At 26.0% G+C, this 13,408-nt stretch overlaps 1 protein-coding gene across 6 annotated transcripts in view; it reads right to left on the reverse strand.

The window, feature by feature from the left end:
- The window catches only part of LOC129616211 (ras-specific guanine nucleotide-releasing factor 2-like), a 169,442-nt gene that overhangs the window by 16,168 nt on the left and 139,866 nt on the right, over positions 1-13,408 (reverse strand). For 3 of the 6 annotated variants that reach the window (XM_055531719.1, XM_055531722.1, XM_055531717.1), the window contains 4 exons: positions 13,245-13,265; positions 1,031-1,180; positions 730-934; positions 568-665 (listed from right to left, as the gene is read on the reverse strand). In XM_055531719.1, the coding sequence (XP_055387694.1) occupies positions 568-665; positions 730-934; positions 1,031-1,180; positions 13,245-13,265 (474 nt within the window). The remainder of the gene's footprint in view (positions 1-567; positions 666-729; positions 935-1,030; positions 1,181-13,244; positions 13,266-13,408) is intronic. The other 3 variants (XM_055531721.1, XM_055531718.1, XM_055531723.1) reach the window with 1 other exon arrangement.

The following is a 13,408-nucleotide window of genomic DNA, read 5'->3' on the forward strand; positions in this document are numbered from 1 at the left end:
ACCATACAACGACCAATTAAATTGAACGTACTTTGATAAAGAAAAAGGATTTCCTTTATATTTTCAAAAACAAGGTAAACTTTTAGAAAATTTCTTGAAATCCTTATTGCTACCCGATTAGAGCACAATAATAAAAGGCCAATATTCTAGATTTACTTTGTATTACAGATGCAAAGACACCTAGAGGTGAATGGAAATATAGAAGTTTTGAATGATTTTCAGTAGTGAACGGGGAAGATCAAATCTTTTGACGGAATTTGAGTAAGTACGCTCTGTAAAAAACTTAAAAAAACCAACTATGAACTATTGACAGTAAAAAACTGAAGAAGACACCCAGGGTAAATGAGTTTTAAAATAAACCTGCGTTTTAAAATAATCATTGAAATGAACCGAAACCTTGTGTCATCATTTTAAGATTCTTAGGAGGCCATTGTAGGCTCAAGAATAAGATGAAGGGACAATCCATTTTTTAAGTTTACGTATCCTGGCACTGCAATAATCAATTTACAACTTACATGTAATTTTTACTGTCTTATTTCTTTAACCACATAGATTTCATATACTTACTCGCTTCGAATAGCCAAAAATATTTGATGATCTAAATATGTCATTTGTTCAGCTATTTCTAATGCTGATAATGTTTCAATACTTTCTTTACTTGCCACCTTATATAAAAAAAATGAAAATTTAAAAATACTAAAAAACATCTAAAATCAAAATTTAACTTACAGTAGGTGGTCTCAATATTATATCTAATTTATGCATATTTGAATCCAAATCATCACGGCACAATAAACGTAATAATTGTGATGCAGCTCTATGTTCAGAGGGTAATAAATTAGGGCTACATGTAATATCATCTAAAAATGCAATTGCCTGTGAACGTAAGGCTGCATCTTGTTCAAAATCTTGAAAATGTTTTGACACCCAGTGCCTAATTAAAATGAAATTTAATTTTATTATAATTGACATTGTTTTATTAAATTTTACCTTATAAATATAATTTTGTTTTTTATTTATAATGAATTACCTTAGCACATTTAACACACGCATTGTAGCTGGTGAACTAGTTACAGATTCCTTGCGATTCTTAGCTTCAATCTCAGGGGGCTCATCCCGAGGATTACTTGAAGCTGATGTAGCAATAGCAAAGGCCGCTGCAGCTGTTGATGTGCTACTCCTTTTATATATATATATATGTAGTGTAGTGTTGTTTTTTTTTATTAAAAAATTAATCAAAAAATTAGTTAGGATTTTAAAATTAAAAAAAAATATTTTAAATTATTTAGTTTAGATGTGTTGGGAGTTTCAAATTTAAATTAAAACAATTAAAATAGGTTGATATTTAAATATTATTATATAAATAGGTTTATATATATGAATATATATATACTATGTTCATAAAAGTTTCCTAATACATACGAACATTAATTATTTTAAAAATATAATAAAGATAAACATAATTTTATATTATTATTTTAGTTATACATAAAATATATATTTATTTATACACGACTAATTTATTTTTTAAAAAATATTTAAGATTTTTAAATTATGTGCTCAGAGTATAACAAAAAAAAATCAAAGTGTACGTATTAAGTATCAAAATTTCAAAAATAAATTTAATTCAATTATTTTTAATATTATCAAATATTCATACTTGTTATATAACATTGGCGTTCTGCCGTTTATGATGATAACTTATGATAACTTGTAGGCAAACAACACCAATTATAATTGAGAAAATCCAAATCAAATCCAAATTTGATTGAGAATATTAAAAAAAAAAACGGAGAAAAAGGCGAAAACGAGCGAAAACGAGTTTTCCAAATTTTTTGCAATCTATAATTAACAATGCAATGTCTCAGTACAAGATTTAAAATTTACAATGTTAATTGTAATCGTCACACTCAAAAATAAATAAAATTACATAGTGTAAATCTTGTGAATACCGCTGACATCGTGAATGTTTTAAAGACGTCTCCAACACAATGTCTCATGATCAAATACGAATGCATATAAACACTTTCGATATTCTCACAATTTCACAATTAATTTGCGACGCATTTACGACGGGTTTTTCGTATCGAGAATATTTTAAAACAATTTTCAAAGCTTGCGGTGTTTTCAAAAGGTCAAATTACACTTGTTTTGACACAAAATTTTATTACTTTTGTATAATTATGCTAAATTTAACAAAACATCATTGTTCATTGGCGAAGCTGTTTTATACTTTTAAAAACAAATGAAAGAAAACTACTTGTGTCATACAATGCAAAAAATAATGAACTGTTTTGTTTACATTGCCTAAAAAAAAATTACATTGTTGTGACATTTACGATGAGTGAATGTTCAGTTTACCCTCATAGTAATAAAAGAAATTGTGACTGATTGACTTTTGACTAAATTAAGTGCGAATAATATCAAAATTATTGTATGAATTATTTTTAAAGCACTTTTTTTCCGTAAACCGCTCGCTTTATTAAATTAACTAAAATAATTTTTATTTCCAAAAAATATAATCAGTGTCAAATGTAAATTAAAGTAAATAAATTCTAAAAAAAAAAAAAATCATTTCAACATAAATTATTATTTTTTAATTAAATAACACAAAACTATTTTATTTTATTTCAATTTTCCTAGAATTAATTAGTTTTTGTTTTATTTTTTCATAATATTAGCAAAAAAAAAAAAAACACAACTACAATAACAATAAATAATTTAATTAAATGAATTATAAAAAAAAAACATGGGAATTTTTTTTTAATTCATTTCATAATTAATTATTTTTCATAAATGTGCTCATTTTATTGATTTTTATTTTATTTTTAGTCAAATATTTTTAATATCCATGTAATTTATTTTCTAGTATTAATTATTTAATTGAATACATTCATAATTAAATTAACCCTATTTTAATTTCCTATATACTCTTGTGTTTTTTTTTTCTGATATTTTTAATTTAGTTTATTTTTTTTATAAAAAAAAAATTAAATTTATTATGTATTTCTTCTTATATTGATTTTTTCATAAAAATATTATTCAAGCCAGTCTAATAAGCACAATTTTAATTTTAGTATGTATATAAAATTTATGTTTTAAATATTTTTAAAAAAAATTATACGCGAATTTTATATTTAATATAAAAAAATGGACATTGTTGTACACATAAGAATTTAAAAAACAAACTCAATAATGAAATATTAATGTTAAAGTTCGTATCAACAAATTATCAATAAAGTAAGGGGAACCTTAAATATATTCATAACTTTCGATCAAGGGATAGACCCTAAAAAAAGATTATGAATACAACTTTTTTTGTCTTTACAAAAGAGATTTAAAATAAAAGAGAGTTTTATAATACGAGCTCGTTCTCACTCAACAGTAAATCAAGGAAGCAAAAGAGAGCGGTTAGAGTACTTTTATTTAGGTTGAATTCAGGGCGGTCATACTACATTAGATTTGCAAATGCAAACAGTTTTTGGTTTTTTTATGCTTATAACCCACAATTTAAGTTTGTAGTTCTGCAAAAGTTATGACAACACTCTCTTCTGCAGACACAAAAATTTTACTCTGCCGATTTGTCAAATTACATTTGTTTTGTTATGTAATTGGATTTAAAAATGATAAAAAGCAAATATATGTAAGTATTGAAGGTTTTTGTTTTATTCAGGAAAACTTGAAATATTTTTGTAAGTACATATCTATTATTCTTCAATCATGTCTTAATTTTTTGAACATTTATATTTTTTTAAGGATCATAATCATGGAAGAAATTTGAAATGAAAATGAATTCGATTTACTTTGCTTAGAAATTGATACTGCAAAAAAAATGAACAATGAATGAAGCCAATAGTTGAACGTTTGCAAATAGAAGAACACTCCTGTGACACTAAAAGAACAAAAGTGGCGTCATCTAGTATCGTTTTGAATAACACAAAATTGTTGCACAAGTTTTTAATATTTAAAATACATTTTTAGCATTTCAGATATCACTCTACATTGTGTAGTGTAATTTTAGTAAAGCGGTTAAACTGCTCAGCACACACCACAAAATTTTATAATATAATTGTATCACTTAAATTTTTATTTTTAAATTTTTAAAACCAGAAAATAAACATTTTAACTTTTCAACCATTTTATCGAGAATTTAAATAATTTTGACCCACAAAATCAATTATAATACAAAAAGAAAAAAATGTCTAAACCCAGTACAGCTTTCGAATATAATGTACAATATACATATGTATTTATGTATATATTAAATTCAAATATCCAAGCTCAGGAAATAGTAACTAACAGATTTAATTCGAATTTGAAAAATAAATTTGTAGGCAATTTATTTATTTTCATATATGTTTAAGTTACTTATTTACTCATTTTTCTAACCATATACAACATACGAGTATAAACATGTATGTATAGAAAATATACAATATTCTTGCTAATACATACACTTAAACCATATATAAAAGCGTACAATGTAATTCAGTTTTGGTGAATGTTTTATATACTTAAAAACTTTCTTAAATCTTTCAATATTTTCGTCTTAAACCCTTTGACATTAATTGCAGTTACTACCGTCGACAGTTTTTAAAAAACGAGCCGTATAAAAATTCAGTCAATTACTTTTCTCTTTCAAAGTATAAAGAAATTAGCCTTTTAAATATATGTAAATAATTCGACCTACATTTTATTTAATGAGTTCTAAATTTTTAAATATTAGAGAACTGATTCTAAGATCAACTGAAGAATATTAGTTAGAACTTAGACGATTAGATAAATATTCAAAACAGAGTTGTTATAAAAATTATGACTTAAAACAGAAATATTTTTCCAATGAAATACTCTGTACATTTAATTTAATAAAACGTCCTTCATGAATTTTATAAAAATTAATAAAATAATTTTTATTTTTTTTCAAATTTACGTAAACATAAATGGTCATTTAGATAAAAATTTTGTTTATCATAACCCACTTTCAAAAATATCAACATTATTATATTTTTTATTTTATTAGGGAAAAAAGGGTAATAAGGATAAAAACTCTAATAAAATCAAATTTAATTTTTTAAAAAAATTATATATATATACGAGTAAAAAATGAATTTTTATTTTTACTATTAACAATTAGAAAAAAACGAGACTCAGTTGATTATTAAATCGGTTCGGCATGATTAAATAAGATTGGAAAAACGAATTGCTTGGCGGGAAGATCAACTGAACTGAAGGACCTTTGTGTGGCGGAGGTTTATGAAAATTAAAAAATCGTTGTACAGCTAGAAGACCGTTATAATAAGAAGGTTAGCAAAATCCAAGCCACCTTACAGAAAAATCAGAAAAATTAAGACACCACTTTAAGGAAGAGTAAAATAAAAAGACTTTAGTAAGGTTGCACGATTCGGAAAATAAGAGAACCGTATTGACCGGTAAAATTATATAAGAAGGAAAAGCAGATTTCAAGATTTGGATCATTGAAAATGTCATGGAAGCTATTAAAGAATAATTGCAAGCAATTTTAGTATAGTTCGACTTTTATACAAAAGTCGAACTAGTAGCACATTTTAATATGGTACCGTCGAGTAATAACTGTACTATACATTACAGTTGTTACACACACACTACACTAGGCATAGAAACTTCTTGATTTTTTAAAACGAATTTCTGCAAAACATCTTTTTCATTTATAAAATTTCAGACCTACTACTATTTCTTTCATTTTCTCTTAGGACTATTGCATATAAATTTTTTACCTTTTTTTCCTTTTTGTATAAAATGACAAATTTAATGACCAATTCATTTTGGTTTTCTTTATTATTCTAATTATTATCACACAAAACAGAACTTGATTTTACTTAATTTCTTCTATATATATGTATATTTGTGTGCATTTTGTATTCCTATGGGGTAATTTTATTTTAAATGACTCAATAACAAAAAAAAAAATAAAAAATAAATAAATAAATAAATGAATACTATTTTATTTTCAACATCCGATGCCCTTAGGTGGCCATAAAAAATATTATTTTCTCTAAAACTCAGGGCAATATTCATTGAAAATAAAATGAAATGATAGCAATAACAATGTTCGGATCAATATGAGTTTAGAGACTAACAAAATATCATAAAAATAACAATAATAGAAAGTGATTAGGTATATTTGAATATTATCTTTCTACATTTTTACATAATTGTGGTCAGAAGGAACTAATTTTAGAGAATTTAAAATATTTAAGACTTTTAAATTCGAGGTCAATATCAAATGGAATAACAATTACACATTTTAGTATAAGAAATTCAAAATTTTAATTTAAAATTTAATGTTCTTATGAGAAATTATTAATTTTAAATTTAAAATTTTTTTATAAAATCTAAATTTTTATGTCTGTTTCTGGATGCTACACATGTATACTTTTGTACACATTACAAAATTGGTCAACTTTGAGATCAATGAAAATTCAGAACCTATGCTAATAGTTTTCTAATCAAAAAAAATTCTTACATTCTCTCTCTCATTTTCCAAATATTTCAATTAAATAAAAATTAAATTTTAGTTTTTTCGCTTTTCTGAAAAGTTCAGTTCTTTATTACCCTGGACGTTAAGATAACTTATGCGATCTAATGAGTAGAGGAATCTACTCCAAAGAACTTGACAACTCCAGAACATCTTTTCGTCTTCTAGACCACTACAGGCTCTTTGAGGCGGAAGTAATCACAATAAACGAGGTTCACTTTTTCACAGATAACCAAGAAGCGGTAAGGCGTATGGGAAGGCCTATTGACGATCATTGCAGAAGGTTCTGTGGCCAGGAAGAGGAGGTCGAATCAATGACTCATCTTCTGTGCTCATGACCAAAAAGTTCTTTACGTTTGACGACTTATAATGCCAGAAATCTAAATCGGTTTATCAAAAACGGGGGGAGGTTCAGGAGAGGTTGCAAAAATGCAAGGCTAGCGATTATCACAACCCTAAGGGGGTCATCTATTTGACCTGTAGATTCTGTAGATTCTAAGGGAACCGAGTGGGACAGGAGTAACCCCCCAAGCCACCGCGGCCATTTTTGACTTATTGTAGCCCCCCAACTCTCCCGTCTATAATATCCCCGTCCCAATCACAAATCCGGGGATATCCCTAAGGGAGTTGGACAACAGTTCCCGAACACTTAGAGACCCATGTCCAAGACAATTGCGGCGCCGAACAGCCAGTGCCGGACAGTCGCAGAGGATGTGCACGGCGGTCTCATCGCCACCCGCACAAAATCTACACAAGGGGGAGCCCGACTTCCACAGCCTATGCAGGTGGTACTTCACTGGGCAGTGCCCCGTGAAGAAATTCGCAATAGTGCGAACCCGGCTCCTGCTCATCCCCAGCAACTCCGCGGCGAATCCGCCGGAGCACGCCGAAAGAAACACTTTCGCATGACGGCACCCTTTCCTGTCCCGCCCCGCCGCGAGCAGGCAGGCAAGCCTGGCCCCCACGGCGGAAGAAGGCAGACCGCAGAAAGGCAGCGGCTGCACAAAGGCAGCCCCAGATCCCCTCCGCGCCAGCTCATCGGCAACTTCGTTGCCCGCATGGCCACTATGGCCCGGCACCCAAATGAGCGTCACTCTGTTCTCCGATGCCAATTCCATAAGTGCCGCTTATAAGTTCTTGCTTCAGCAGAACATATACTAAAATTAGAACGATACAGATCTATTTGACCTAAGTGTATACTTTCACAGTCGGAACAACAAAACGTATTAGAAAAAAACTGATTTTTCATATGATTAATTTCTGTATTTTTGGAAATATCTTAACAATTTAAATTTTTCGGGAGCGGTAATTTTTCGTGATTTATTGCTAAATATTATAGTGTCTAATTAAGTTTCTGAACATATTTATTAATGTTTTGTTAACGGAAATATTAAAATAGGACCGTATTAAAGGAGATAACTAACAGAAGCAATTTAGTAATTTAGAACTTGTAATGCTTTCCAAGACATACTTAACAAATTATTACAATTTTATAATTTAAATATGTTCTATGGAACAAGCAGCACTACTGATATTTTCGACTCGGATTTGTTATTGGAAAATCAAGAGTTTCCCTTAAAGGGTTGATTCATATAAAGGCTTATATTTTATACAATTTCAGTTATCCGAATATTATAATTCCCAATATCAAATTCAAAGATTCTTTATAAAAATTTTTAGTATTTTAAAATTGATAACCAACCAATCTTTTTCGTTATAATAAGTTTTATTTTTTACACAAATTTAAATAAAAAAAAAATATTTATGTCAATGTCATTATTAAATACTTATATGTACTTTATTCATTAAACGAGCAAATATTTTAAGTCATTAAAATATTAAATATTTTATATACAAAGTATATTAGGCCAATATTATTATTATTTTATAAAAAAAAAAATCTATAACACAATTAAATCGTATTACAAAAAAAAAGTATTACGTAAACATTGTACTTTTCTAATATTTATATTTATATATATATGTATAATTGTGAGTACAGAGGAACCCGGATAATTGCAAAACTGAAAAACAATTGCAATATAATTATTTTCGCCTCATACTTGCAATACAATTACATTTAGCAGGAGCTAATGTTTTTTTTGAAAATTTATGTTTTTGGCTCATCAAAGCTCATCAAGGCTCAAATTGACAATAGAATTATATTGACAGATTGTAAAAAAAAAATTCTCATCTCTGTGATGTCTTAAAAATTTTAAAGAATACTTTGCAATTAGAATATTATTTGCGTTTATGCGGGTTGGAATTATCAGCTGGAAATTCCTTTAAAATATTTCAAAAATGAGAAAACATAAAAATTTCTTACACTTTTAACGGGGTTTTGCATTTATACGGATTGCAATTACACGGGTTCCACTGTATATACTAATATTCATATTTAAAACAAAATATGATAATTTAAATAGGATATACAAGGACATTTTTAATACTACAACATTATAGGGCAAAAAAAAAATTTTATTTTCTAATTTTTTTAATTTAATATTTTTGTTTTTTTTTCTAACTATTATTATATGTGATAAATTTTAATTTCTCTAACTACTTTTATTAAATATTTATAAAATATTTGAAAAAAAAATAATAATAAATTTATATTAATATACAAATGTACGTACATGTATATGTTATGCAATATAATTATAATAATACATGTATGTATGTATATATTAATTTCTAATTTACGTAATAAACATATTGACAATAATACAAATACAAATATTTATGTTTGTATATATATATATATATAGTTATAAATAATTAAATACTTTTGCATTAAATATAAAATTTAAATGGAAATTTTTATGAACAATATTTAATTTAGTTTATCTATTATATGTATATATAAAATTATAATAAAAAGGTTATCCAAAAATCGTCAGGTTCGAATAATTGCAAATACATAGTATTATTAAAATTCTAAAAAATTATAAATTTGCCGATGTGTCTAAATAATTAAAATTAAAAATTCGAATTCTATTGTAAAAATATACTCGTATCAATAGTCTAATTTTGATCAATATTCAAATAGTGCTGCGATTTTGAAAGTACAATTAAAGTTTAATATATTGCGGATGTATTCCCTTTACTGAAATGAAAAATGACGTAACAGTTTAAAATTTACTCACATTAAAATGAACACAAATGTATGTACATAAATGGTTTGGTTTACGCTGCAAAAGTTCTGCCACAATTTGCGGCAAAAAATTAATAAAATTATTTAAAAAAAATTAATAACAATATTGTCAAAATTAATAATTTTGACAATATTTGCCTTGTTGTTTTGTCAGTTTTTTAGTTTTGACATTTTTGCTCCAAATTTGCTTTAGTTTTGATATTTGCAGCAAGTATTGCTTCTTTCAAGACCTGAATTGTTAAGTAATCGTAAACGTAGATTAAAGCTATCGCCAAGATTTTTTCAAATATTTTTTCATAATTAAATTGAATTTTTTCAAAAATTTATAAAATTACAAGACTTTTCGAAATCGGATTGTAAAAGGCATTTGATAAAAATATCGTAGCATTTTTTGACAACTATTACATTAAAAATCATAAGCTTGTAAAACTTGTATAAGAACAGTGCTATTAAACTCGGTTGATTGAAGCAAGTTACTTATCCAAACTAAAAATCTAATCAACTGTAATGATTTTGTTTTTTAATTTATTTTTAAAATTTTTAAATTTACTTTTGTGGAATAATAAAATGACAAATTAAAAATTAAATATTTTTATACAAATTGTTCAAATTTTTGCTGATTTCAAATTCATTTTGAAATTCAATGATTTTGTTGGTTAACAATGCTGTGAAGTTTTTCAGAATTTCATTGAAATTTAAAAAGAAATCCTACTGAACAACTGATTCTCTACATAGGACGCTTATACCATCAAATTTAGGATATCCTTTATAGATACGTATTATGTGCATATTATATACAATATTATATATTTTATCTACCATATATATAGACAAGTTTTTTTATCATAATAATATTAAAAAGTTAATTTTATTTTATATAATATTAATAATAAAATATCAATGTACATGTTTGTGTTTTTCTACACTATTTTTCATAAATATTATATAAATTTTTAATAATAAAACAAAAATAGTAAAAATAGAAAAATAAAATTAAAAAAATTACAAAAACAAATTGCATTTTAATTTGCTTTAAAAATTCATTTTTTAATTGTGATTTTTTGACTTTGGATTGGTTTTACTATTTTTTGTTTTTGTTTATACTATTTAAATAAAATAAAGGGATAAAATATTATAAAATTTGGTAAATATTTTGCCTAAATACACAACGCTTTTTGATAAAAACTAATATGGTGATTTTGAAATTGTTAAAAAATAAAAAAATATTTGTTTTTTTTTTTTTTATCTACTTTTAAATCTCTTGACATTACTACGAATAAAAAAATAATTCAAAATTAAAATATAAGTGAATTTTTCCTAGAATTTAAACTACTTTTTCTCTAAAAGGGATTGGGAATTTGTAGCAATTAAAAAATATAAAAAAAATTACTAAAAATAAAGTGAGTGAATGGGGAAATTAGAAAAATAAAAGGGTTAAATAGTAAATATATGTAATTTAAGAAAATCATTTTTGTAAAATAAAAAAACAAATAATAATATAGTTTTAAAAACAACTTAAAATAATTTCTACATAAAAAACATTTTACTCAAAATTAATATGAGCTACCAAAAAAAAAAAATTATAAAAATTCTAGTACTACATAATCAAAATTAAATGTTTTTTAAAAATTCGTCGAAAATTATAGTTTTGGAAGCAACATGAAAATAATTATAAATTTATTCTTAAAGGTAAGGTACATGCTTATTTCAAATACAATAATTAAATATGATTTGGGGTCACAAATCGGAAAGCAGCACAACAATTTTCCTTTTCTGTAAGGATTTTTCATTAAAGTTAAAATTTCTCGCTATCAACTAATCGATATTGTGTATCTATGTAAGTGGAATAGCAAACCTTAGGTTTAGAGCAGGAGTATTCTGCGAGAAAATAGGACTGGAGATTCTACTAGCCTGGCGGATTATAATAGTGTATTTCAGGCTGAGGTGCTTCCTAGTCACTGGACTGCCGAGTTGGCGATAGTTGACTGTGTGTCGGCTTAGGGGCGTTACTATTTATGTGAACAGCAAAGCGACTCTTGGGCTACTGAACTCCTGTACTGACATAATAGTACATATCTTAATAGTGGGGCGCTCCAGAGCGGTTCTGCGGTTGGGTAACCTTGCTCTGAGTTTCTGGCCACATTAACGTCAGAGGAAAAAAAAGGGCCTACGAAAATGGACTGTTTGGTGCTTCCACTATTGGGTATGTTGAAAAATATTGTAGATGGGGAAACTAAAAGGAATGGGAACTTGCTTCGGGATGGCGTGCGAAGTTGTGAAACAACAAAGGTGTTGTTACCAAAAAGGAACGGAACAAGAACGGGAGGCGTTCAGTACTGCGGTTTGAATTTTGACGCGACACGGTTTATTAGGACATATAGCAAAAACGGTGTGTATTTCCTAATCGAATATTGGCCAGCGAAGCTGTGGCATCGAAATGCGGAGGAGAAGACGTTTTTGAACTAACTAGAATTACATATCTTATATTAAATATTACAGATAAATAGCGGCACATATGAATTTCGTGATATTTTAAGGCACAAAAATTAAAAGGCTAACTTTTTCTTGAAGTATGAAAAAGTTATTGATGATTTATTTTTTACATTGTTTTGCATATTAATTATGAATTACGTGTATTAAGAATTCTATTCGATCATTACTATTCGATAGTTACTAATTTACACAATAAATAGAAAATCATAATGCGGCCAAAAATAATTTTAATAAACATGCAAATTTTCATATGTACTCTTTGGACAAAATAAGGTATTTAAAACTTAATAAGCAAAAATTTATACATACAATTTTTTTCTTAAACTAAATTCATTTATAAATTAAAAAATATTCACATTTTTTTTTTAATTCCAGATTAATTTCAAAAAATAACACAACATTAATATTAAATTTTCGGTAAATTAAATTTTATTCAATTGACAATCAATAATAATTTTAAATTAGCATTTGATGTATTTATTGTAAAATAATTAAAATAATTTAATAAAGTAATTTATTAAACATTAAATTTTGGAATATTCTGCATAAAAAATCTATTTTTAATATTTTATAATTTCAACATGCTAATAAAATGCGACATTTAATTGAGATAATAATAAAAATTATTACAATCTCATTAATACAATTTTCTTTAAATTGAATATTTTAATTAATAAAATTAAACAACAAGAAAAATTGAAAAAATATTATAATAAATGTTATATTTCAATTTATTCAAATAAATTACGGGGAGAATTTGTGAAAATTTATTGATAAAATTTTAATTTAATTAAACACAAATATTATAGTAATTTATAAATTTTAAAAAATATTTGAGGCATTCAAATTTGTGGATATATAGAAAAGAATAATTTAATAAAATGTGAAGAACTACAATTTTTGTTTATAATTTACTTTTATCTAACCAATTAATTGTTTTATAATAAATAAATGAATGTAGTGTTAATTTTAGTCCAAACAAAAATTAAAATAAAAAGTGACTCTAAAAATCTACAACAACAATAAGAATGTAAGAAAAGTGGGAAAAAGAAAATAATGATGGAGAAAATTCTGAAAACTTACCAGAGTGGATCTGGTCCCATACTATTTTTTTTTTTTAGTTTTCATAAAAATTTGTTTTTTTAATGATTTCGAATTTGGTTTTTTTTTAAAGTAAAATGATTGACAAAGTAACGTTAATTTAATAATTTTTAATTGTCATTTTGCAATCAATATACACACACATA

The sequence above is a fragment of the Condylostylus longicornis genome, unplaced genomic scaffold, assembly GCF_029603195.1.
Source record: "Condylostylus longicornis isolate FDR11 unplaced genomic scaffold, ASM2960319v2 ptg000163l, whole genome shotgun sequence".
In the NCBI taxonomy this organism is placed as follows: Eukaryota; Metazoa; Arthropoda; class Insecta; order Diptera; family Dolichopodidae; genus Condylostylus; species Condylostylus longicornis.